The sequence below is a fragment of the Gouania willdenowi genome, chromosome 20, assembly GCF_900634775.1.
Source record: "Gouania willdenowi chromosome 20, fGouWil2.1, whole genome shotgun sequence".
In the NCBI taxonomy this organism is placed as follows: Eukaryota; Metazoa; Chordata; class Actinopteri; order Blenniiformes; family Gobiesocidae; genus Gouania; species Gouania willdenowi.
The window spans coordinates 12253621-12280772 of NC_041063.1; the positions used below are offsets into that span (position 1 = coordinate 12253621).

General features: G+C 37.1%; 3 protein-coding genes across 8 annotated transcripts in view; 1 reads left to right on the top strand and 2 right to left on the bottom strand.

The window, feature by feature from the left end:
* Positions 1-1819, bottom strand: part of LOC114454227 (F-box/LRR-repeat protein 7-like) — a 39480-nt gene extending 37661 nt beyond the window's left edge. Inside the window, exon 1 of the mRNA XM_028434531.1 lies at positions 1480-1819. Coding sequence (XP_028290332.1) covers positions 1480-1516 — 37 coding nt within the window. The 5' untranslated portion in view covers positions 1517-1819. The remainder of the gene's footprint in view (positions 1-1479) is intronic.
* A 3465-nt stretch (positions 1820-5284) lies between these two features.
* med1l (mediator complex subunit 1-like) lies at positions 5285-16775 on the bottom strand. Of its 5 annotated transcripts, none has more exons than XM_028434791.1 (18): positions 16668-16775; positions 16462-16576; positions 16242-16336; positions 13542-13617; positions 13273-13327; positions 13044-13170; positions 12939-12967; positions 12758-12829; positions 12590-12658; positions 9812-9888; positions 9673-9735; positions 9488-9584; positions 9294-9412; positions 7546-7667; positions 7255-7456; positions 7075-7170; positions 6275-6377; positions 5285-6105 (listed from the first exon to the last, which is right to left on the bottom strand). In XM_028434791.1, the coding sequence occupies exons 2-18, from the start codon at positions 16472-16474 to the stop codon at positions 6021-6023; spliced, it is 1500 nt and encodes a 499-aa protein (XP_028290592.1). In that variant the 5' UTR covers positions 16475-16576; positions 16668-16775; the 3' UTR covers positions 5285-6020. The 5 variants fall into 5 exon arrangements, with proteins under 5 accessions (XP_028290592.1, XP_028290588.1, XP_028290589.1 ...); XM_028434787.1 differs by having other exon boundaries at positions 16242-16339; XM_028434788.1 differs by having other exon boundaries at positions 16242-16339; positions 16462-16489; positions 16668-16761.
* Positions 16776-17351: 576 nt separating this feature from the next.
* Positions 17352-26508, top strand: ralaa (v-ral simian leukemia viral oncogene homolog Aa (ras related)). Of its 2 annotated transcripts, XM_028434797.1 has the most exons (6): positions 17367-17469; positions 18192-18231; positions 21454-21684; positions 21759-21967; positions 23635-23809; positions 23886-26508. In XM_028434797.1, the coding sequence occupies exons 3-6, from the start codon at positions 21571-21573 to the stop codon at positions 24006-24008; spliced, it is 621 nt and encodes a 206-aa protein (XP_028290598.1). In that variant the 5' UTR covers positions 17367-17469; positions 18192-18231; positions 21454-21570; the 3' UTR covers positions 24009-26508. The 2 variants fall into 2 exon arrangements, with proteins under 2 accessions (XP_028290597.1, XP_028290598.1); XM_028434796.1 differs by lacking the exon at positions 18192-18231 and having other exon boundaries at positions 17352-17469.
* The last annotated feature ends 644 nt before the right edge of the window (positions 26509-27152 follow it).

The window sequence follows — 27152 nt, forward strand, 5'->3', positions numbered from 1 at the left end:
AAATTCATCTTTAATAGCGATAGTTGACGAGCTCCTAATAAACTCACAAGGAAGACATTTTCTAGTCATTTCACACATTGACACTAAAGCCAAACGTGAAGTGATTACCAATTAGTAGGGATGTCCCGATCAAATTTTCGAATTACCGATTTTTTATTTTTATTTTATTCAATTGTAGAATACTGTAGATATTATGCTGAAGGTTAAAATTCACGTAACCAATTGGTTAATAATAAATGGGTCAGTTGTTCTCATACCTACTGTTGCTGACTATTGTTCTCTGTTTGAGTGACATCACTTGATCAAACCTTTTCTAACATTCCACACTACAAAATAAGTCTTTTTTTTTTTTTATTATTAAAGAAAAAAGTAATAAAAGTATGTATGATTCATGCTGATATCGGAACTATATCACTTATAAAATTGTAGAACTGGAAAATGTCACTTTGCTGCTGAAAATACATTTATGATCATGAACTGTGTCTCTCTTTATTTTGTCCACATACAATAAGCTATTAAGTGGTAGTATATTGTTTTTGTTGTTGTTGTGATATTGCCATATTCCTATCAGATTTAAGTAAATACTCGACTATGGATATGGAGATATTTATACTAATTGAATGATCTGAGCTAAATAAAGGTCATTATAAGCTGTAGAGAGGCTACACTGAACATCTGGCCAATGAGCAAACGCTCTCCATAATACGTCTCGCCGATGCAACTTAATTCATCATGCCGACGTCGGCAAGACGCAAGCGTGCGATCAGAGAAGGCTGCAATATCGGTGTCATATCGGAAATGAAAAAGTTGCATCGGGACATCCCTACTGGTTTACTTTTGGACGCCAGAAACAACTTTCAAGCAACAGCCTTTAAAAAAAAAAAAAAAAAAAAAAAAAAGATTTCCAGTATTATTTTGTGAAGTTGTATGGACATCATTGGTGAAGGTGTGGCATGGAAGCAGTATTCCCAAAAACTCTCCTATTATGGAATTCCAAACACATCTTGGGGCATTTTTGTCACCATTGCTGTATATTTTGTCAATATTTGAACTCAATCCCAGTAACAACTGACTCACAGACCAGAGGGAGCCCATGTTTCACCTATAAAATGATTATCTATGACCACCAGAGGTCCTTCTGCATTATGCATGGTCTAATGGAATACTGAGTGTCAAGAAAACTAGAAAAAAAAAAAAAGAAAGTGTCAAAATACATTATTGTCCTACATTTACGCATCCTGAGCTTAAACAATGTGTGGAATGCATTTTGACTGAAACCAGCATATACAAAAATGTATGAAACTTGATCTAGTCTCTGTTTTAAAAAAGAAAACATAAAAATGAGAAACAACATCTTCATTTTAAATAGACAAACTGGAGCTGTTTGGTTTTTTTTTTTTTTTAGAAATCCTTTAGATAGGTTCAAATGAAAAGTATTTTAACAGTTTTTTTTAAAAAAAAAAAAAAAGCAGAACTTACCCTCGCTTCCATACAGTTTTCCATTGTTTGCACCCATTTCAAAGAATACATAATCTAGGCTCAGGAATCTCGGGTTATCCAGATAAATTCCAGAGGAAAGACGTTTCTTCCACACAGCGAGACGACAAAGCAGAGAAGTTTCGACACAGAGCCGCTGGGTCTGATTCCAAATAGTTCATCCAGATGTTGGACAGAGGACGCCTGAGCATTACGCAAACCTAGGATCCAGATTGGTGCTCCAGCGGTGCAAGACTGTGTGTGTGTGGACATCCACGGACTCTGAGAGGGACACGCGCACAAAACACGCACACACACGCACATGGAGAGGAACCAATGCCCGACTGGGAGAAAAAGTTGTGGAAGTTGCCGTAAATGGTAAGCAGCTGTTTATCAGGGGGAGTGTGCGCAATCAGAGCAGCTCCAGTCCATTGGGTTAGGATTTAAAGAGACCGCATACTAGTAAGACACATACACAGCACAGCCACAATATTAGGACCACCTGCCCTTTAATGTGGAGCTGCTTTTGAAACCAAATACGCCTAAAACTTGTTTTTTTTGTTGTTGTTGTTGCTTGGAAACCAGAGCTTTAAACAAGGTTTGATCCTGGGCTTCAAAAATCTAATGATGACTTATTGTTACCAACCTTCAAAATAGAGTTGTGTATTGCCTGGCATCTGGCGATACGATTCGTATCCCGATATTAAAGTATGAGTGTATATATATATATATATATATATATATATATATATATATATATATGAGTTTAAGAAACAACTAATCTGTAAATGTGTACACCTTCATGACAACGTTATGTATTTTATTGGCATATTTTACACTCAAAACATTGGCTTTATCATGCCATGTACCAACAACTTAAAATAAAAAAAACAACATACAATCTGCCTGTAGCTTTTAAACCAACTTTGACTTTAGTGCAACATGACTTTAGTGCAACTTAATGAGGTATTTATGCCTAGAACAACAAATAAATGCAGAAAGTCAGTACTTTCTTTTTAGATTTTAATGAAAAAAAGGTTTCAGCACACTTCTTTGTGCAGTTACAATGTCTCCTGCAGTGGAAAATACTTTGCTGGTTAAATAAGGATTACAAATTTTAAAAATATATATATATATTTTTTAAAAAAAGTTGTTTCTTTTTGTTTTGTTTTTTTTATTTATCAAAACAAAAAATCGATATGGATGCATTTAGAATCGATCCGAGAATCGCACGACGTATTATCACGATATATCGCAGAATTGATTTTTTTTTTCCAACACCCATACTTCAAAATAAAATATTTGGTAACCACTATACTTTGGGTCCCAAACTATTTTTTTCTTCTTATTATTATTATTTTTTTTTTACCCAGGGGGTACATATTGTAGTTCAATTGATTCTTTTCAAATAGAAACAAAGCTTTTTTTTTTTTTTTTTTCTGAGAAAAAATTACATATTTTTTTAAATCTTAAATTGTGCTGTGTGAATTAATAGAATCTGATTGAGTGCAAAGCTTCCAGTTACCAGTGTTAATTTAATCAAATAAATAGTTTTCGTCAAATACATTTATTTAAGTGAAAATGACTAGAATGACTTAAATAAATGCAGTTGACCAAAACTATTTGTGCCAATGACTAGAATGACTCCTGAAAATATTACTCACCTGTTTTTTTTTTTTTCAATGTCCAATGACACTCACATTGTGGAATTCAATGGAACATTATCTTACACACAAAAAAAAATCTCATAATACAATAGAACTAAAAATGGAAAACTCATCAAAACAGAAAAATAGAAATACTAACCAGCATGTTCATTCTGATTGGAAAATACCATATAGTGTACATAAAGCAAAAGTCAAAACCCATAACAAAAGTTTTCTTAGCCAAAATAAACAATTATATAATCTATGCTAAACATTCTACTACTAATAAAGCAATGTCCTTTATAAACATCTACAACGAATACATCACTACAACGTTGTAACCGCCTCTATTGTTTGTTTATTAACCCTGATTTAAATCTGTATTATTTTTGTTTTCTTGTTCCCTGTGTGGAGTGATTGCCTGTATGTATGTATAAAGTTTGTAAATATTGTTTGTATAATGTAAATATTTCTGTAAAAAAAAAAAAAAAAACTAGAATGAGTATCAAAAATTTATAAAAAAAAAAAAAAAAAATACATGTTAACCAAAACTATAACAAAATATATTTATATTTTCATCTACCAATAAAAATGAAACCATAATTTTATCACATGGGACAGAAACGAATCAGAACTCTTGTGAACATGTGGTCTTATGCGCAATAATCATATCAAATCTTAAATTCACAGACATTAATATCATCCCTATCACTTTGATAAATAGTAATTTAATCTTCTTTTTTTTATCCAGTATATTTTAGTCGACTAAAACTATATAGTATAACTGAAATAGTCATATTGGCTAAATTTGGACTAAAGCCACACTGTATTTTAGACGAATGACTATGACTTAAACTAAATGAAAATTTGAATAAAATGAAAACACAATCAGCCAAAAACATCTACAACTTAATTATACAGTATTTTTGTGCCAAATCATCCCAAAAGCCTTGAACATACTGTACATGCCCTATGGACTTTTATTGTCAGCCTGATAATGTCAATAATTTCAACAACTGGGAGACAAAATCTATTGAATTTCTGTCAAATTGTTGTTCATAAAATAATTAAAAACATAGTTCCATATCATTTCTTTTTTTTTTTTTTTTTTTAAATACATATTGCCAATATTCGTCCTGTCCAACCCTTTGGTGTTTCACCTGACACCAGCGCAGAAAAATGTGTTTTCTGAATCTCCAAGTGAACAAAGAATGACATACTGTACGTAACCCTATTGGTTGGAATGTTTCTATGAATAGCATTCATACAGGTCATTGGATCTATGTACGGATTGACGTAGAGACACTAGGCACCTTCATGTCTGCTGTCAACAGCTGGCATTTAATGTCAGATATATATTAAGAAAAGGCAACATTTATATCTGTGTGAAATTACATATTAACTACGTCATAAAAAAAAAATGAGAATAAGTTATTGTTTTTTTGTGGTTTTTTAATGAAACATAACTTTTAGATCAGTGGTTCTCAAACTTTTTTTGCTCAAGTACCACCTTTGTCCAATTAGAACATTTTGCTCAAAATTCTGTGAAAAAGTAACGACAGAAAATGATTGATTTAAAGAATCTAATTTTGTAAACAAGTGGAATAAAATGGTATTTAGTTTATTTCTGTAGTTTTTATGAATTTCGTGAGACCAAGATTAACTCTTGTATTTTCAGTTCATGTTGTAATCAAAATCATTTCTATCATCATTTTGTTTTTTTTTTTTTTTTTTTTTGTCATTTTGTTGTTTGTTCTTTTTATTATTCAGTATATTTGTCTCTTACTTTGTGTGTTGTTGGTATTTATTTTAATCATTCTCTCTCTGTGTTTTTAGTGTTGTTTCTTATGTCGTTTTATGAATCTCTGTTTTTTTGTAGTGATCTTGTGCGGGTTTTTCCACTCATTTAGTGTGTCTTTTTTGTTGTTTTGTGTGTTTTTGGTAATAGTAAGTATTTTTTTCTCTCATAGCGTGTGTGTTTTTAGTGTCATTTTGTGTATTTTGTCTGTTCTTTTTAATATTCAATATATTTTTCTCTCAATTTGTGTGTTTCTGGTTTTGTGAGTTGCTGGTAATATTTAGTATCATTTTTAAACTAAAAAAAAGCATCAAACCCCATATTTTTAATGTTTTTATTTATTTCTTATTTAATTTTCCTCTCTCTTTCTCAAGTATCCCCTTGTGCCAGCATGTACCCCATGGGCACACGTACCCCCATTTGAGAAACACTATTAGATTGTAAATTGTTCTCATTGGTTTAAACTGCAATCGTTTGAAAAGAATTAAAAAATAATGACTCCCACTTTGCACATCAGTGGAAGCATCTTTATTCTACAAGAGATAATACGATTTTTAACTTTACACAAGATTAAATGAAACGCTTTATCGTCGCAATAAAATCAATAACCAAGTAGAGACATTATTCCAGTTATTATTCAGAAAATGTAATAGACAGGCCCAGACAGTGCAATAGTTGAAACGTTTGAGATTGCTCACATGGTACCAATCAAGCAGACAGTGGATTGTCTAAGGTCAAATGCCAAACCTCAGGCTTTTACAGCCAGCAATCTCTGCCACACAGGAATGCATCTTAAACACAGCAGCGTTCTGCAGGAGAAGGGTGTCAACATGTGCTCACAAAACAACATTATTCATATGAAGGAGGAAAAGAAAACAGCAGAAAACGCTTCTACAGCTGAGGTTAAACAGTGTCAGATTAGCTCAGGCGTTTAACCATTATTGACCATTTGTTGAGCACTCACACCTAAAGGTTGACGGAAGTCGTTTGGGTTTATTTTAGGATGGAACTCCAATTTGGCGACAGGCGTGATGAGGACTGGAGAGCAGTCGAGTCGACAGTTGGCACAGCTGTGAGGACTGGGTCTCTGCTGGTGTCAGTCATGGCTGCAGACGCTCATTTTCAGAGGGAATCTTCTCAATTTTGCTGCATAATTCCCTCATTGTCGAGGGCACGGACAGACAACTGAGAGGGACAAATGGAAAAAAAAAAAAAAAACTCTGCATCAGAAATGACAATCAAACCAGTAATATTAATCATTAAGGCTTTTCCTGCTCTTTGTAGCAAATATTTTTACATTCTGAGACCCAAACACTGTAGAGCAGAAAGAACATGTTCAGTTTGTTGAACTCACCTCTTCATTAGTGTGGTAATGTACTCATCAATGGAGGTATCACATGTCTCTAATCCAAACAATTTGCAGGTAATATCATGCGTATTACATGTGTTTACCATCACTGTGGACACACATATTCTGACGTTAAAAACATCATCAATAATAGGTCTTAAAAAAAAAAAAAAGTTGGATCTTCAATATAAAATTCAGTAACAGACACAAACAAAAGTGTTGGATTAAAAAGGTGGTGAAACAAATGATCGACTCACATTGAGATTAATTTACATTTTTGTTTGATAGTAAATAAGAAAGACGGTTGTGATTTTATAAAATGAAGAACTAGAATAGAATAGAGTTTATTGCCATATGTACAAGTAAAAAAGAACAGGTACAATGTAATTTTAGTGCCTGTCCCAGAGCCAGAACAACAAATCAACCAAAACAGTATAAAAATAGAAGGTGCAAAACAAGGAAAGAATGAAAGTATTAGTACCTGTATACTCAACAAAATGATAATAAATAAATAAATATAACCTGAGTTAAATACACACAATGCACATAGGAGGAACTGATATACTAGTATTATTGTGTTCAAATTGCAGATTCAAATTCATTAATGACAGATTTAAGCAGCAGCAGACCCCGTGACTCTGAAAAGGAGAAAGCGAGTCAGAAAATGGATGAATGGAGGTTTGAGCATTTCATTAAATAACATAGTGTCTTGATTTTTTTTTTTTTAAAGGTGTCCACAACCCCCAATCCCAGACCATTAGAAACTGAATTAGTGAGGAAAGACCACCTCTAGAGGACATACTCACAGACGTAGAAGGAGTCCGTGTTAGGGTGGTGGAACGTCACAGTGAAGCTGCTCTCCGACTCCGGCAGAACTTCAAAATGCTGGTCGCAATATGAGCCTGATGTAAAATGTCAGTGTTTACCCAACAATGCTGGATTGTACTGTATTTAAATGTTTATAATTTCTAATGTGAAACACTTACTGTCTGCAGTGGGACACGGTGAAGCAAAGCAGCTCTGTAGCAGGGTGTTAAGAAGACACTGTTGGCGCAGCAGGTCCAGGATGGAGGGAACTTTAGCCGGACTGGTGAAGGGGACGCTGTCCATCATGGTCCCTCTATGACCAGGCCCGCTCCATAAACCGTCTGAGAAAACATAGGTGTGCTTCATACCGCCTGGAAGAGGCTGCATGTGTGAGGGTTGTTTTGAGTCAGTGACTTCTCCCTAAAGACCGAAAGCCTACATGATGAATCTGATTAAAAAGAAAAGCTCACCACTGTAAAGATTGTTTCTTTTCCATCCAGTGACTCCCAGTTACTACCAGCACATTGAGAACCTCTTATTAAAAGCTTAGGTAAGGGTGCCCACTGCAGGTCAGCGTCAGGTATTAGAACATCTACAGAGGGAGAAGAGATTATAGACAGATTTCAAGCAGTAGCTCGTCACCATTCATACAAAAGTTTAGACCAAACGTTGCACAAAAGAAAGAAACTGTGTGTTCTGTAGGTTATTTGCTTTTTGGCAATAAATCCCAGTGAGGTTGGAATCTCTTGCCAGTAGTTCTGACCACAGACCTATTGAACACTTATGGGATCAGCAAAGCCGTCCAGTTAGTGACCAACGTAACCATTTTGGCTGAGTCGTGCTCCCACAGCAGTGTTTGACCAGGCGTGTGACCAGCACGAGGAGGCGGTGCCAGGCATTTGTGGATGCGTGTGGTTCCTCCGAGTGTTACTAAGGCTTCTTTTTTTGTAAGATAAATAAATTGTTTCATTTTAAGACTTAATCTATTTCAGGAAAAAAGGCTGCACTGGCAGAGATTCGGGAAGTCGGTCATCTGGGTTAGTTGAGATGTTTCTGCCTAGCAACGCCAGTCGCCATATTTGTTTGGGGGTAAAATAACGTTAACAATGTAACAGAAAAGGTTTCACCATGCCGAAGAGCTGTTGTGAGTTTGGCTGTTCGTCCAATGTAAAAAAATAAAACATATAATTTTTTATATCATCCCATAAGAAAACACTGGCTTTCCTTCATAGGACGGATGGGTAAAAACCAGTGGGTGTGCACTGAAGCTGTTCCCACTCAATGTTCTTGAAGCCAAAATACAGCGCTAAAGGGCGCTTCCATCTTGTAAATTTGACATCATTTGGAGCCAGATTCTGCGCAGTAGGATCCCTGGTAACACGTCCCACCCATTTAGCGTACTGCCCCGATAACTCACACAAGCCCAGCTATGCCAAGAACATAAGTATCTTTCCCACTGGAAATTCTACCAATGGCTTGTTCAGATCATAGAGGTTAGTACAAAACTACAATATATTTCAACTCAAATATCTAGTTAAATGGCGACTCAGCTTTCATTCACGATGTAACTGCTATTCAAAAAGAGAGCTACGCAAGATCCGTGGCTGTCGATCATCGTCATATATGATGTAAAATCCTGTTTTTTAACCTCAAATAACTTATTTAAAACAAATTTCACAGAAAAATGAGCACTTGAATACAATGTAGGGTGATAATAACTAATGTTCAAGTTTAGGATTGAAAAAAAGTTATGTTTTGAGGAGGCACGGTTTATGACCTATACTGCAGCCAGTCAGCAGGGGGAGCTCTAAAAACAAAAGCTTCACTTCCCTGGGAGGATGTTCCGTCAATTATTTTTACAGTCTATGGTAAAAACTGGTCTCCAGACGTTTTTGTCAATGAACAAACAGGAGGCGGACGAGTTGTTTTCCCTCATTTTAAGATGGCGCCCGTTTATTTACTACCGCCAATGTCATCAGTGACGTAAGCTCGATTTTCCAAAATGGAAATCCTAAAGGAGACATAAATAGAACACTGCATCAGTATGAGGCTATTTAAACAGCTATTGTTGTTGTGAGTCCGTCTCAGCGGTTAGGGTCTCGCAGAAGCAGCAGTCATTCAAACTCTCACCGGAGTGTTAAGCTGCCAAGTCACTTTCTTCTCCTCCTCACACATTTCCTCACTTGTTGTGCATTTATGTGGCCAACAGACCCCTGACCTGTAATATCATTCAGCTTCTTTACAAACGATGACATCATGGGTAGAGGTGGCTGCAGTGTGAGCAGAAAACACGCTGGCAGCAGCTCATGAGGGACATCGTCCAAACCAGTAGGATAACTGCCACAGAATATACAACTCTAACAAATGTAATGTTCACATACACAGGGATTTAAATTGAAGGGAAGGATTTACCCCAGTGGATCCAGTTGTGGAGGATTCGGAAACATAGACGCCATCTGAAGCTTGTGAGTGGTATTGCATGTACCAACAGTTATCTGAGCTGCTTGAGCTGTTGTTTGACAAGAGATCTACTTAAAAATGAGACACTTCAACTTAAAGCAGTTTAATATGCTTTTTTACCCATTTTCTCATCTCACCTGGATTTGAAGTCTTTGTCCCATCATTTGGTGGCATGTAGAACTTTATAGTTAAAGGAAAATCTAAAGAAAAATAAGTTTTATTATGCAAAATCTCTTCTTTTTGCATGCATCAATATAGATTTCTTTGCAAACATACCCTCTCTTTCTGACATGAGAAACCCAACCAAGCCATTATTAATCATCTCAATTTGAGAGTCAGAGTATTTTGGATTTCTGGAAAAAAACAAAAACAAACAAAAGGTTTTACTACACTATTTTATATTTTGACAATTTTTGACATTAACTTCTTCAATGAATTCTTTTGCGACCTAAAGCAGGGTTCACACATCAGGATTTTCTAAATATGAAGAGATTACAAACCCCACACATGAAGATTAACAATTCAGGCATTAAAGAGTTTTGATCATACTGTGTGTGTGTGTGTGTGTGTGTGTGTGTGTGTGTGTGTGTGTGTGTGTGTGTGTGTTGTGCTCCGATACTTTTAACACAACACAGCACACACAATGATTCTATACCACCACTGATCTTTCTCCAATCCAGAAAATGTGATTAATCTAGATCTGACAACATGATTTAATGCTGCGTTCCAAGCAACACGGAACTCTGGACTTTCCGACCTTCTACTTGAAAAAGTGACTTGGAATGCTATCTGAGATTGGAGCTCCTACTCTGTAAAATTGGGGGGACAAAATTATAATATTATACTTGTCGACGATCATCCATGTATGAGATGGTTTGATCTGCTACTGCTAAACTCAGTTGAACTCAGAAATGCAAAGTTCTAAGTTACCTGGAACGAAAGCAGCGTTACATGTTTCTGCTCACCTCCTGATTGGTCACATTTCCGTCCACGACACAAATCACAAAATATATCCAGGATATCTCTCCATTAGTGGACTTGACTTCACTTCACCAGACGTTCACTGTCACAGACCAGCTGTACTATGAAGCTGGATATCAATACGTTCACTTAAGCCAGGTAATTTCAACCTGAACATGTACACGCTCACATCAAATGAGTGGAAATTACAGCGTATAAACATGGAAAAACCATGCAGAGCAACTTAAATCACCATGAGGAACAATTCTTAAAAAATATGAAGAATAAAATCCATAATTCAGACCAAAACCAACACTGGCCACATTTACATGGGAGCTTTAATTCCTCTTTAAAGCGGAATAAAATGGTAAATGGTAAATGGACTAGATTTACGCCTTATAACCACACTGAAGTAGTCCCAAAGCGCTTTACATATCAGCTCATTCACCCAATCACTCTCACATTCACACACCAGTGGGACAGGACTGCCATGCAAGGCGCTAGTCGACCACTGGGAGCAACTTAGGGTTCAGTGTCTTGCCCAAGGAAACTTCGACACAGTCAGGTACTGGGATCGAACCCACAACCTCTCGATCAGAAGACGACCCACTACCACCGGATCCACGGTAAAAGTTAATTCCTCTTTAACCTGACCTTGTAAATACATAATTCCTGATGCTAATTTAATTCTCAATTAAAGTTAATTCCGAATTAGGTGGCTGGTTTATTCAGACTTTAATTCCGAATTAGATAATTCCTCTTTCTTGTAAACACTTAACTTGGTTAAAGCCACTTTAAGTTCATTCGGATCGTTTTACGGTTGTGCGACTAGCGGCGATGACGCACTGGTGACGACATAATCCAAGATGGCGGCGGCCCGGACTCCAGCCTAGACTATTTAACAAGAGCCTTAAAAGACATGGATATAATGAAAAGAGTGGATGGACGGAGGCATAAACATGCAGACTTTCACATGGTCACACAAGGACTTATTAAACACACATGGACCTCGGTAAACGAAACAGGCTGGCACTAGGACCCGAAGGCGGAGTAAATGCGTCCCCGTATTGCATGTACAGGCTGTAATATCACCAAGTTTATTATTTTACTTGTTGTTAGAGCTACTATCTTTACCAGTGAGCAACTATTCTTTCCCGGTGATTGTTTTCCAGAGGTTTCCTGGGCTTTTTAGCGGTGATCAGTTCTTCCTTCCGCTCTGAGGTCCAAATTGAAACCGTGTGTTATTGTCCAGCTGCTGCGTCAAAACTACAATCAAAATAAAGGTGAAAACAGTTCTCATGTGTGGTGTTATGTGTTAAAGCCAACAATTAAAAGGTTTGTTGTGTTTTTCCTGATAGACGTGATATGCCACATTCTCCCACTGTCCAATCCTAGCCTTCCCAACCCCAAGACCTAAAGCTGAAATAACTGAAGCCGAACAAACCACTTTTCCATGTAAACTTTGTTCGGTAATTACCATTTCCATGCAAACACGAAGCAGAATACTTTAATTCTGAATGATTTAATTTGGAAAAAATTATTCCGAATTAAAAAACATCATGTAACCGTGGCCACTGTTGCTGCAGAAAAAGTAAGAAAGAAGGAAGGAAGGAAGGAATGCAGGCAGAGAATGACTGTGAATGCATAAACTTGTGAGATTATACAATATGTATTAATCTGAGAATAAACAGACTCGAGTCAGTTTCTCTTTATTAAGGCACCGATGCCTTTCTATACCCGTATGCGCCTCATTTTGGGTGCAGTCTGTGGCTCTGATGCTGCGTTCATACAGCTCAGCCTACATCATAAAGTGGACAATATTTGTATTTTATACAACCTGTAGTTACTGGACTGAGGCTCTCTGCATCACCATTTATATGAATGCATGAATTAATTATTTGATAGGTTAGAGAGGCTTTATCAGCTGACTTATGTTGGTCAGTCCATCAGATAAACATTTATATCTTTCCTATATGTATGTCATCGGGTAAATATTCTTTCTCTCCCGCAACCGGTCTGATCCGCCCATTCCCATGTGTGTGTGTGTGTGTAAGCAGGTATAAAAGATAAATGGGTTGTTGCTCCCGCACTTACCTTTGAATATTTGCTAGTTGTTGCAAATCTTTCATGAGGTATTGAAGCGATGCCAACAACTTTACTTTACTAAGGAAATTGAAACCAAACAAAAACATGGAAAAAAATCAGTACACAAGCCTCAAAGGCTGATCTATCAATTTAAATAATATTTTTAGGGAGAGGTACTTGTTTCCAGGTATACTGTACTGTGCAAAGAGTCTTCCCAAAATCTCAGAAAAATCTGCAAAATTCTCCGACCTGCAGGGTAAAATCAATGCAGTAGTTAATGAAGTGTAGCCATTTGAATCTAAACTTTCAACTTGAAATTATAAGGAAAACATGAATAAACTACGACTCGTCTTCGTACCTCAACAGCTGAAGAAAGGACTCACTCGGCTGGGAGAAGATTTAATTTCATCAGTAAATCAAGTTCAGATGAGGAACATAATCAGTACTTTCATAAGAAACTTACAGATGGGGATTTTCCATGTGTGGCCACTTTTACCTCCTCTACACGACCACATGGTTGAAAGAACACCTCCAGATAGAACAAGTCGGCTGTCAGGTAATATGCAGTCTCAGTAATGTGGAAGCCCATTCTGGGATGGAATACAAAAACCAAAGATAAGCCAAAAATGTACATTTTGTTTTTTTAGCTTTAGAAAAACGATCAAAACTGCAGACATATTCCAACTCTTTACCCTTGTTGTTTGGCAATCACCTCCAATTGAGACTTTGTGGTGTTCATAGAGGACGCTGAAACATAATTCCATGTTAGTTCAATTCACTTCTTTTTTTAAATATAAGTTACGTTTTCGTTTATTCAGACAAGGTTATCAGTAAATTTTTATTAAAAAAAATTCTGGAAAACCTTGTCTGAATAAACAAAACCTTAACATACGCTGAAACATGTAAAATTAGTCATGGTGTGAACAAAAATTTGGACTGATCATTGGTTTATTGTTTTTACCGCTGAGTTCTCCCTGCAGTTTTTCCATGACTCGAACTATTGGCTCACATGGTTGGGTTTTATCTCTGGATTTCTCCTAGGATGGTACCAAAGGGAGAAGAGAGGGAGAATAACAATGAACCACTTGTGCGGCGATGAGTCTTTAGTCATCAATCACTGAATTATATGACACCAAAGAAAATATTGACATCTGAATGCTTGGTTTGACCTTACAGGATACATTTCTACACACTTATCATTTAGAGGATGAAAGCTCTGTACATGTTTTCTTGCAGGCAGCTGTTGAACTCGTCATGGCTGGTTTATCTTTTATGACCACATGTCACTTTAGACCACCAACTAATGGAGTCTTTACAGGCGACTCCAGACTAGCCATAGCCAAGTTTGACAATTCCCAAAGTTTTATCTACCCTATTTATCTAACACAGTGTTTGTGTTGTGAGGTAGTTTGAAAGGGAGGAGCTCACATTCTTGTAGGGTAGGAGGAGCCAAAATTGTTAGGAGGAAGAGTTTCTTCTTTATGACGTCATAATGCGAGAAAAATCCAACTCGCCCGTTTGGAGCTGAGTTTTTACAAATGTGGAATAGCAAGGGTTGGAGGAAACAAAACTTTTTCTATTTTGGCCCTTTGAATGAGGCTGAAGGAATGTATATCACAGTAGGAAAACCATTATATAGTGATTTTTTTTTTCAGAATACTGTCGCTTTAAACACATTTCACTTGGACACATTTTCCTCTTTGTGATACATTTCATAGTGGGGCCTTTAATCTTATGCAAATACTGGCAGATGTTCAAGCTGCTGATCAAACCACAAAGACTTGTGTGTTCTAGGACGCGTGTTCGTGTCCTGAACACGTCACAGCACCAGTTTCTGATTGGCTTTACACTAGGGCCTTAAGTAGAGTCTTGACTTCTTGTGAAATAATCCTTGTTTTCATGATCAGTTTGTTCTAATTTGGAACGGTTAATGTTGTGTAGAAACGTTTTAGAAAGAGTAATTTCTTAGCAGGAAGGCAGCACATGTAATCAGAATAAATATCAACACTAAAGCAACAAACCGACTTTGCACAGGTAACACTAGCATGAAAATTGGCAATACTTTTTTTTTTTTGACATGCTGAATAAATGCATAGACCTCACCAAGACAAATGACTGCAATTTAGTCTACCTTACTGTCACTCTTTCAATGACAACTGTCTAGCAATGGAAACCAGTCGCCTTTAGTGGCTTGTGCTACAACTGTTATTTTAAAGACATTGGCTGTGTTCAAAACGGCACACTGTACTATATACTACAAACTCAATGAGTACATACTGTCTACTATATACTTTAAGTGTGATTAGGATGTTGACCGTTCCCACTGAAGCATACTCGCATTTCGAACCAATAACAAAAACCTGAAGCACACTGAGGCTAAATATACCCGTTGATTCCCCACCTTTGACAATTCTGAAAGAAGTTAGGCAAGAAAGTGACCAAGTAGAATATCAACATGTGGTCATTTGATCCATAAACATTTCATTCCGACATTTCCGGCGACCCGCTATTGTGCTACTGACTAAACTTCCGGTTAACTTAAAAAAGAGAGACCTTTTTACAAACGCGTTAAAAAACAAAAACAAATGGAAGACAAAACGAGATGCTTTTATCGTTTGAAAACAATTGTTTGAAACAGTTGTGGTAACGAGTGGCTCGTTGCCATGGAAAGCTGGATGATGACAAATCAAAATCAGGTGCGTGGGAGTAGCTGTTCCTCGGAGAAACTACAGGAGTGCATTCGAATAGTCCCTCCTATCTAATTTCCTATGCACTATTCCTTAACCCCGTGTATGACGTCACAGGCTTAAGGAAAGGTGTTAGGGGACTTTCTAAAGGAGTTAGGGAAAGGCCGTCAGATTGTTTTGACAATCAGACACATTTCCACTAGGTGTCGTAGTAATCCGATGGCGGCGAAGGTTAGTGACGTCCGTGGTGGTTTTAAAAAAACTACAAATTTCTGAAAATGAACTACTAAAAGCATTTATAACACTTTCCCATGTGCCACTAACCACTGATATAATCTCAAATATCACAAGCTTTGAATTTAAATCAAAAGAAAAGAGGCTACCTGGCTATGAGGAACAAAAGTGAAACTAAAAGAACGTCACATTCAATTTCCACTCAGAAATCAGCATCAATCCAAAAATAAGTCAGATTTTATTAAATGATTACATTTATGCAAGATATAGGCCTACACAACGTTGTCGGCATACAAATGTACAACTGCACAAAACAATCCTAGGTGAATTAAATATGTTGAATAAAACATATGTGGCTAAAAATGTCTCTGATTCCTTTTTCTTGAACAATAGAGTGCTCCGTTTTCAGTCACTGTGAGTTTCTGTGAACACTCGGATGAACGGGTCCCTTTAAATGTTGTCGTCGCAAGGAATTGTGGGCCAGCATTATCTCGTCTCCTTTGGTAAAGGATGCATCAGTGTTTCCTAGGCTAAAGGAGGTTACATACTGAAGCGTTGAGCCTCCTTTCCTTAGCTTTTAGAGAATTGGAACGCTCCTTATCATGGCCGCCACTTAAACACTTCCGGGTGTGAAGAAAAAGTGGATAGGAAAGGAGATACGAGGGGCTATTCAGACTGATAGCCAACTTCAACTTATGGCAAACAAATTCACAAAACCAGTACTTTAAAATAGGTCTCACCATGTATCTTCTGACAAAGTAAAGAGTGTCACTCCAAGACCTCCCAGCAAACTTCAAGTGCAGGTCACCAAGCCTTGGATTGTCCTTCACAAAAGCTGCTAGAATATTAAATCAAGGGAGAAAAAAAAAAAAAAAAACGTGTTGGGAGTATTGTGTGTATTTGTTGACATATAAGCAAGGGTTTCATTATAATAACTGATACAGTGTTGGCCAACATTACCTGTTTTCTCCATTTTTAGGGTTGGTCTCTACAGCAAAGTACAAACAGTTATTCACCTCCTTCAATTATTCAATTAAGTGTCACTGCTCTAACTGTTTACTGCTGGTACAAGTATCTATAGCAGAAATAATAAAAAATAAAAATAAAAACACACATTAAAAAGTGAGAGACACCGTGAATGTTGTGCGCTGCCGGTTTCGCTGTACCGTTTAACGGAGACGGAGCAGCACAGTCACAAAGAACGCCGTTGTTCTTCGGGCGTTGTCAGGATGAGCCGAAGAGCTGCTCACGTTCACCCAGTGGATGGAGCAGGGTTGCCAGTATGGGAGGAAAACCGCCTGGAACCCGCCCCTATCTACCAAAATCAGCCAGCTTTGAGCTGCATTTTCCTGTTGGAAAACCACACCGGTGAATAGAAAATACTTCACTACTACTTTATTGAGAATAATGATGTGGTTTTCAATTACATAGGACCCACTAAATTAAAAGTAGTAAATATACTATTTGCAACACACAATCGTTCGATAGCACAGAATTTGCCCAAGTTATTTAAAAAAGAATAAATACATTGGTATGATGCTTGTGGATACATGATAACTGCTACTTATATTATATACAATAGCTCAGTGTTGTACAAAATTAATGTATGAAAACATTTGGAGACGTAGGTTGATGTAGATGTACAACTTGTTGAAGTTGCCAAGTTATAACCTCTTAAAACAGCAGTTGAACATTTGGAATTTGTGTTTTTATCCTTCCATAGACTACTATCTATGAGGCAGTCAAATATCTTCAGTTTAAAGCTTTTAATGATCAGTTTGGATGAGTTTTTAATAATATTTGAAAATCCCTGGGCGGGAATTTGTGGCTGGCATATGGCAACACGCCTTCTGAGCTAGCTGAGAGCTAGCCATGCGCTAACGAGTAGCTAACTGAGCCTTCTTGCTTTGCCAGCAGTATTTAGCCTTCATCTGACGTTTATCAGCCGAAATACTGTCTATTTTACCGGTAGGTGAAGTTTGTATCACCGATACTATTATACATTTGGTTCTCATTAGTCATTATTCTTGTCTTTTCCACACATTGCATCCTTTAGTTTGGGATTAGCTCCTTTTTTTTTTGACACCGGTTAGCTTCTTTTTCTCTTTTTTCCCTATGAGTGGCTACCATGTTAGCTTGGCTGTTTTAAAACATATGTTGTTGAGTTCAAATTGATAAAGGATAACTGGGGTTTTAATGAGTCATTATACGTTCATCATGACTTTCGGTAATGGACCGTTCACTGTCAGGTGACGTGTACCTAATACCTGCCTGGAGACTATTAGCTTATTAGCGACGTTGCTCACTTAACATTTAACGAGTTTGTTTGCGGGTAAGTACTCCTTAATGTTAGTATTTGGAGTTGAAATGTGGTTAATAGTTGGTTAAAGAGATGTCTGGCTCTGTTCTGTCAATCATGAAAGGCTGTATTGTTACAAACGTGTTTGATGTCAGCTGTAATTAGATGATAAATGCTGTATTTTCCCTCAATCTGAATCTGAAACAAAACTCACAACACATATCTGATTGTCACTGCATTCATTTCTACGAATTGTAAGAATAATGTGGTACATTTAGCTATTTCTGGGAGATGCAAGCAGCTATAGACTGTCTGTTTAAAACCAAAGGGACATTGACTGTGTGTGCAGGCCTTTTTGGTTTATTTGTGCAGTGTTGTGTGTTGGCTACAGTCCCATGTTGATCCCGGATCTTGAGAAGACTGGAGTTTTGGTAGGTCTCCCACATTCTTCTTGGCTGGTGGTTGTATTTAGGAATTTTCCCATAGCTTAAGCATGTGGCAGATTTGATCTTTGCCCGTCATTCATTGAATGAAGTCTAGAGCCAGATGTCCATAGAGCAGTTAATGCTGAATGTCTGTTATTTGTCACGAGCAGGTTAGAGATGTTTATCTACTGTCTGTCAGTATTGTATTTAACTAAGGTGGTGGCTGTCAATGGTATCACGTAGGCATTTTATCCATACGCAACGACCTAAACTGGCCCCTCATTGGCCAGTTTAGGTAACATGATGGGTGCGCCACATGACCTAAACTGGCCAGTGAGATGCTAGCACTTGTACTTCTATTTGTATCAATAAGTCAACTACAATTATGGACTAACTAACCCTAACCAATGCTACAGACTAACTAACCCTAACTCTAAACTACGCTACAGACTAACTAACCCTAAACGTAGCCCTAACCCACATTACGGACTAACTAACTAACTGTAACCCTAACTCACGTTACGACTAACTAACCCAAACCCTAAACTACGCCACGGACTAACTAACTCTAATCCTAGCCACAACCCACGTTACGGACTAACTAACGCTAACCGTAACCCAAACCCTAAACTACGTTACGGACTAACTAACCCTAACTGTAACCCTAAACTGCGTTACAGACTAGCCACCCTTTACCGCACGGAATGGTCACGTGACTTCCGGTAATGTCATTTTTTGTACGGCTAGAATGCCGGTATATGGATACGTATTACGTACTAGGAGACACTTCCTATAACTAACACGTAGGCAGCCCATCTTGGATCATATGTCACTTTTACGGTTTCATATTTCTTCTATAGCAGACATGGGCAACTGGGTCTAATTTTATGCGGCCCCCAAAGTTAATGTACAAAATGACAGAAAAACACAAAAAACAAAAGCAAGAATACATCTATATAGCTATTAGAGCCATGCTGAGACTTTCAACATGGCTGCTGCTTGGTTCGAGGGTGTGCAACTTCAGATTTGTTTGGACTGCAATGATACTGTTCATGGAATTATTTCATAAAATTGTCTTAAATGCAGCTTAGCAGAACAGCTCAATGTTGACAAGTAGTCATGGTCACTCAGGATAAGTTTAAAGCTGCATAGAGTCTATAGGACTGACTGCACAAAGGGCTTTTAAAAACAACTAAAGTAGGTCTAATATCCTAAAAAAAAAAAAAAACACCACGTAAATATTGACCAGCAGGTCTCCTCAGTGAGCAACATTTGTTACTAAGGTGAGTAATAGCAAAAATAAAAAAAGTGTGTGTAATTCAGAATTACATTTGCATTAGGAATTGAGTGTTTACAAGCTCAGTTTAAGGGGGATTTATCTTTTATTTTGAAATAAAGCTCCTATGTAAACCATCTATGAAAAAGCTACGTAACCTCCCACTTTTCTATAGCAAGACATACTTCCTACGGGCACTGCACTTGTTTAAAAAAATATAAAGAATTACAACATGGCAGGAAGATACAGTAAAATATAAAAAAAAAAAAACAGAAAATACTCCAAAATCACACAAAATGACTACAAAAATGAATAATACGACAACAGTAATACATTACACAAAATTACATAAAATGACTACAAAAAGACAAAAAATTACTCTGCAAACCCACAGTACTAATAAACAAAACAACAGAAAATCCCCAAAAAATGCAAAATGACTCCAAAAAACATATATTTTAACAGGAAAAATGCACAAAAGGACAACAGAAATGCACAAAATGCCTCCTATTGAGCAAGACAACAGAACACACATGCACAGAATCACAGAAAAATACACAAAATTACTATAAAAACTCTTTTTTTCTTTCCTGTGTTAACGTTCAGATTGGTCATTAATATTCTAAACGCTGACATGAATGTTGGTATTGTGGCCCTTCGATCAAACAAACACATTTCCGTGGCCCCCGCTGTGATAGTTGCCCATTCCCACAATAGGAGGTGCTGTGACTGTTAGTGCTGCTTGTTTTCACGTCACGGCAGTAGAAGAGCTTTAATCCGGCCAATAAAAAAAAAAAAACCCGTCTGCCCACCTCTGCTCTATAGATGGAAATTTTAATGTGCGAGTCAAGTGTTTTAATGGAAACAATGGTTAAGGTAGTAAATGTATTTAACATTAGCTTCACCAAACCTTGTAAACAAGCTGCACATAATAAATGTAACCTTTGGATCCTCCTTGATGAATTATACACATTTTTTTTGACAAAAGGATTATGACCGCTTGCTTAACCAACAACAATTCATGCTTTTTCAGGACACACGCAAACACACACACACGCACCATGTTTCCATGATTGCTTAAGTCTCTAGAATGGTCGTTCCCAACCCTTTTTGGGTCATGACCCCATTTTTATATCACACATTTCTGGCTAAATCACACTCCAGAGACATTTTTTCTCCAGAATTAGTTTTTGATCATATTTGTTGTGTTACAAAGCTGGATGGAGATGGAACACCGCAGATACTTTTATACTCTGTTTATGTACATTTTATTTGAACTAGATTGATATTTGAGAAAGTGAAAGTGTAGAATACAGTTTTTTGAGATTGTATTATATTTTTAAAAAAGAATAATAAAATAATATACAATTTTTTATTTAATTTTAATCAGTATTTTTTTTATTTATTACAAGTAGGTTTTCTTCTTCGAGTTTTCTATTTTGGCAGTGTAGAAAATTACAATATCGCCTGTATCGATATATTTTTATTTTATAGCTTATTTTCATGAAATTACTGCTTCTGAATATTGCTTATTTTGCTACTTCTTAGAACAGAAAAAGCACAGTTAGATGGATTTCTGAGTGCGTCCTAACCCAGAACTTCCCCTAAACAAGCCACACTACTGAACTCACTCACACGTGCTGTCCCTTAGAGCAGAAAAAGCCAAAAGTGTCACATATTGTGCAGCTGTTTGTTACTAAGTCTGCCTATGTGGCATTTCTTTTAAGACTTTATTGAGTTAAAAATATCGACATTTATATCGTATTTATTGCCATTTTGAGAAAGAATATTGAGCTATAGATTTTTGCTCATATCGCTCCGCCCTAATTACAAGACATTATTTCAGGGTTCACGACCCCAAGGTTGAAAAACCTGCTGTAGAAAAAGAACCCTGTAGGCTTTTGAAAAGATGAGACCAATCCTGATATTATGTTGTGTGTATGTGTTTGTAGGGATTTTTCCACCTTCCTGTTGTTCCCGGGGTATTTAAACGGAAAGCCTTTCCTTCACGCTCTTCATCGCTGCCTTGAACTTCCCCTGCTGAGCACCTCCTCCTGCTGCACAGAGCCATGGCAGCTGCAAAGCCAAAAGGGCAGAACTCTTTAGCCCTTCACAAAGTAATTATGGTGGGCAGTGGTGGAGTGGGAAAATCAGCTCTAACGCTTCAGTTCATGTATGACGAGGTGAGTGACTTGAATTACAGCATCTGAAATGGCCCACCTTTCTGTAGAGTGACTCTTGGCTGTTTGTGCTTCAGTTTGTCGAAGACTACGAGCCCACTAAAGCAGACAGCTACAGGAAGAAAGTGGTGTTGGACGGAGAGGAGGTGCAGATCGACATCCTGGACACAGCCGGGCAGGAGGACTACGCAGCCATCAGGGATAACTACTTCCGCAGTGGCGAAGGTTTCCTCTGCGTATTTTCCATAACAGAACTGGAATCATTTGCAGCCACAGTAGACTTCAGGTGCAGTAGCATCTGTCATTCAATTAAAGTTTCCCATGTTCAGTGTTTAATAGGGATGTAAGGATATATCCTAAATCGGCTAAAAATCGATGCAAACAAGAGGGGATTGAAATTGATACCTCACTGTTTGTGCATTGATACTCTGCTTACACAATAAGGCAGACATGAGAAACCTGGCGGCCCCTGGGCTACATTTGGGCCGCAGTCTAATTTTTTGCAGCCCCCAAATTCCCAAAAATTGTAATGTAAGAAGATGGAAGAAATTTATAATATAAAGCCCAACTTAACACACAAAATAATTCCCAAAACACACAAATTGACAGCAAAATACACAAAGTACACATAAACTAATCTTGTATCGGGAGGGGCCCCGATACGGCACTAAAAGGCTGGCATCAGTATCGGCAAATACTAACTATTAATACGTCAATGTTAATCGACACGTCAATGTTAATCGACGCATCAAACTTTTCTTAAATGCAGCACCTTGTCTTTCTCTCTCCCGACTCTTCCTGCTGGCCTGACTCCTGATCACAAAAACCTGTATGGTTACGTATTCAGTGCATGCCGCGGCAAGCTATCGCTATTGGCCTGGAGATGCCGCTCTGAACCAATCGCGGGGCCTCGTTTTCATGTTGCTGAAAAACAAACAAATGTCCCTACACACGAGAGGAAAACTTAACAATATATTTTTTTAAACACTACAGTATCTGCATGCGTCGGAACAACACTAACAAAAACACAGAAAAAAATACACAAAATGACTCATAAACCAGACAAGGACAACAAAGACAGACACAGCAACCACTTAAACAAACAAAATGACTACAAAAACACGCAAAAACATCAACACATTACAGAATAGCTCCAAAGATACACAAACTGTCAACAAAATTACACAAATTGAATGTAAAATACAGAAAACAACAGCAAAAATACAGAAAGTGACCCCAAAAACGCACACATCTATAGTTGAAATGCAGAAAGTTTCAGAAAAATACACAAAATGACAAGAACACCAAAAATAACAATCACACATAATGACAAATGACTAAAAACAACAAAACCTCTATTAATGCTCACATTAGTCATTATTCAAAATGCTAACATGAATGTTGATAATGTGGCCCTCGGATCAGATACAATCACATTTTTTGTGGCCCTCGCTGTGATAGTTTCCCACATTCCCACATTCCCACAATAGGGGGTGCTGTGACTGTTAGTGCTGCTTGTTTTCACGTCACGGCGGTAGAAGAGCTTTAATCCGGCTAATAAAAAAAGACCCGAAAGAAGTCGATGTCTCTTAAATAAAGACGTAAGCATTTTGTTTTGGTTTTTGACTTCTGAGTTCTGTTACGTTTTGTCAGAAAGTTATAAGAAGAAAATATGTTAGTAAAAAAAACTGCAGAATCTGTATTTTCACAAAAAATCTCTATGTATTCAGTGTGAAGGGAGTTATGTGCATCGTTACATCCCAATCTTTGATTTTAGTTTTTTTTAAGTAATCAGGAATGGAATTGTTGGTTGAGTGTATCCTTACACCCCTAGTGTTTAATGAAATCTGATTTTTTACCTTTGTGATTTCAGAGCATGGTTACATCTATTGCTGCCTCTCTTCTAAAACCCTTTTTTTATGGCTGTAATTGAGTGATAAATTGTGTTTGCAGAGAGCAGATTCTGCGGGTGAAGGAGGATGAGAACGTGCCCTTCCTCTTAGTCGGTAATAAATCAGACTTGGACGACCGGCGGCAGGTCAGTGCAGACGAGGCCAAGGCACGTGCAGAGCAGTGGGGCGTGTGCTACGTGGAGACCTCTGCCAAAACCCGTGCCAACGTCGACAAGGTTTGTTTAATTTGCTTGAAAGCGAGCAGCAGCTCAGCGTGCCTACTGTTAAAGCAACATTTCATTTGTTCCACAGGTGTTTTTTGACCTGATGAGGGAAATACGGGCGAGGAAAATGGAAGACAGCAAAGAGAAGAACGGGAAAAAGAAAAGTAAAAGCTTGGCCAAAAGGATTAGAGAGAGATGCTGTATTTTATAGTTTACTATGTGAGCAGGCGGCCTGCCTATGTACATACACATCTCCCAGACTTCAGCATTTATTTTGTGCCCATACTTTACATGTCTTTCTTTCCTGGCTAACAGGACATCTGACCATGTGTCAGGAAATGGTAAGGAGGCACTACATACACCACTTATAGCTCTAACTTTGTATGTGCTGACACTCCGAATAATTGATGTACTTTCTCTGAACACTTTACAGAGTGTAACAAATGGATGGTGTTTTCATTTCAAAGAGCCTAAACCCTGAAATGTTAGCAAATCCTCCATTCTAAAGCTTGATGTTTATAATATATTCAAAGGAACTGTGCAGTGCACATTTTAGGAGAACGGAGAGTGTGTAAGTGTCAATGAGGAAGAAGGAGGTGGAGCCAAATAACAGAAAGCTGTAGATGTAATTAAACCACCAGTTTAGTTGAAAGTCAGCACACTCATTATTGCTGTGTCATGTCAACCCAGAGATGATCAAGTGCCACTGAGGAAAATAACATTGCACTGGTGAGTGAAGGAGAATGTTAAGTTCTGTAAACTAAGCTGACGTTTGCAACCATTTTGTTAACATTTCACATTCATTATTTTTAATTATATAGAAAAAAACACTCAACATATATCCTTTTTTTCTTTCTAAACATCAACAGATGTGAAATAATAACACTAATGTATCTATTTTTTTTTTTTCCTTACCTACCAACTACTTTATCGAATCTTCTTAAATGCACACGCTAATCATAAATCTTCAAATTCGTAGTATATTTAAACTACACTTGAATTATTATTTTTAATTATAGCCTTTCAGATGTTTTTCTTCAACTTGGAAAATGACTTTTATGACTTGAAGGCAATCTCAATCGATGGTGCTATAATAAATTTGATTTGAAAATGAGACGCCCTCTATACGCTGTTTTAAAACAATCAAAATAATACGTTTGCTTCCACACACACAGATGTGGATTAATCCATTCTGAATTTGCAGTTGTTTTTGTGTGTAAATGTCTTTTTATTTATGTTTTAAAATAGCCAGATAGGTTAAAATATTATGATTGGTAAACTAGAAAAAGTAAAAAAAAGAAAAAGAAAAATGCCAACCCTTTGCTTGGTCACCAAAGACAAATGCTTAGTCATTCAAACAAGTGCCCAATGATGGGTTGATACAGTGCAGTAAAGGTAAGCACTGCGATGGTGTGATGGAGGGCGACTCTGAAACATAGTAACAAGTTAATCCTCATAATGTGTAACTGTTACATTTGTTTATTCCTAATGTGATATAATTTTACAAATTTCACCTTTACAAACTCTATACAGAATTTACTTAAAGAATGTCTACTTTTTAAAACCTTGTTTGATTACTTTGGAAATAAGTGCAGGGGAAACCAGTCCACAGGCATCTTAACAAAACAAACATGCAATAGACTAGAACTGCTCATTTGCATTAACCAAAACATACTGTGAAATTTTCCCTTTCATTTTTTTTTTTTTTTTTTAACAATTTGATTTGCGTTTTCAAAACTTCAATATTTGTATCGTTTTATTTTATTTATTTATTTTACAATGTCTAAAGAGTCTGATGTGAATTTGTGAAGCGAAGATCTAAAACGCCACATTTCCATCAAAGGACAGACAGAATGACAAACACTGACGTCTATGCAAAAGACGAAATGTGACACTGCTGTCAGTGTGTGGAATCTACGTAAAGAAACAGTCTTTAGCTATCAGCCTGCAGCTCAACAAATGTCATTATTTCCATACAAATATGTATATCTCCTTCTTTTGTATACTTTACCAAGTCTTAAACACTGTCCTGTTCATTTCTAGCGTTCCTACTTTATTTACAGTGTCAACAATGCAAAAGAATGTCATCTGAATTCCCGTTGACTGAAAAGCACACAGTGGGGGAGACGTAATGAACTGAAAGGTGATGGATTCTGAGGGGAAGGCAGAATATTCCAAGGGCTAACCTCCCCTATTATAACACACAAGGCTGAGAGAGGAAGTGAGTGACATACAGACAAGTAAAAGGTTGTCATCACATGCTTTCTCCAGCAGACGGCAGTCACGATACTGCTATGGATGCAGGTACTTACAAATAAATAACCATTGTAAAGCTTGCTCACTCTAACAGTAGCTAAAACTGTGTGGTCCAGGCCTTTCACAAGCTAATAATACTCAACTTTCTTTGTACGTGTATACTTTATTTAACCTGTCAGCCCAGATCAGATCATATCTGTGGGACACTTATAACTGGCTCGGTGTAAGCTGAACCACTGCTGATTTGCCTTTTCTATAGAGACCCTTGGAATAATACTAGACTATCTGGATGGTTGTATGTATGCCATTGATTAAATGTTTCCTTCATGTTTACTTCTTTTTCAACATAACCACTAATGTAGCCTGTTGGTGAATGCAAGAGGTGATGCTTACATTTCAGTTCATTTTTTTGTGAGTTATTTGAAAATTGCAAATAAAGTGGATATTACTAATAACACTCTTCAAATGTAGTTTTATTTTTCTTGTTTAAGGGTAAATTACATATATAGTTTTAAGAACATGGAAGCAACTTAAATGTAATTAAGGCCCATCACTGGACTTTTGTGCCATCTTTCTGGTAGAAAAATCAGTTTTAGATGTCATTTAATTTTTGAAATTTTTCATTTAATTTCCACTTAGTTTTTTCTTGGGTTGTCAGTGTCTATCCAGTGCGCTCTGCAAACACAAAAAGCCTTATGTGTTGTGTAATTCTCAGAGTTTCACAGTCATTATAGTTGGGAAATGACCTGCTGAACTCTTTATGGCAGTTCATGACTGAGTGATGAAACCTTTTTGGATTGGATGTGAAAGGATGAAGAAAACATTGGTTTACTTTACTACTACTACTACTACTACTACAAAGTATTAGTATTGGCAAGGACTATTTCTCACTTTTGGCAGTAATCGGGTCCCCTGGCCGAAAATGTAAATCATCGGTCAGCAATGCATGTAACACTTCACAATTACATCCTATAATCTTGAGAGACGCATGGTATTTGTAAATACTTTAATTAAAATTCTATTTTTGACTGAGGAAACTAATCAATATGCACTTTGCTGGTTTTTATCTAATGGCATTGTAAATTGGCCACAGATTATA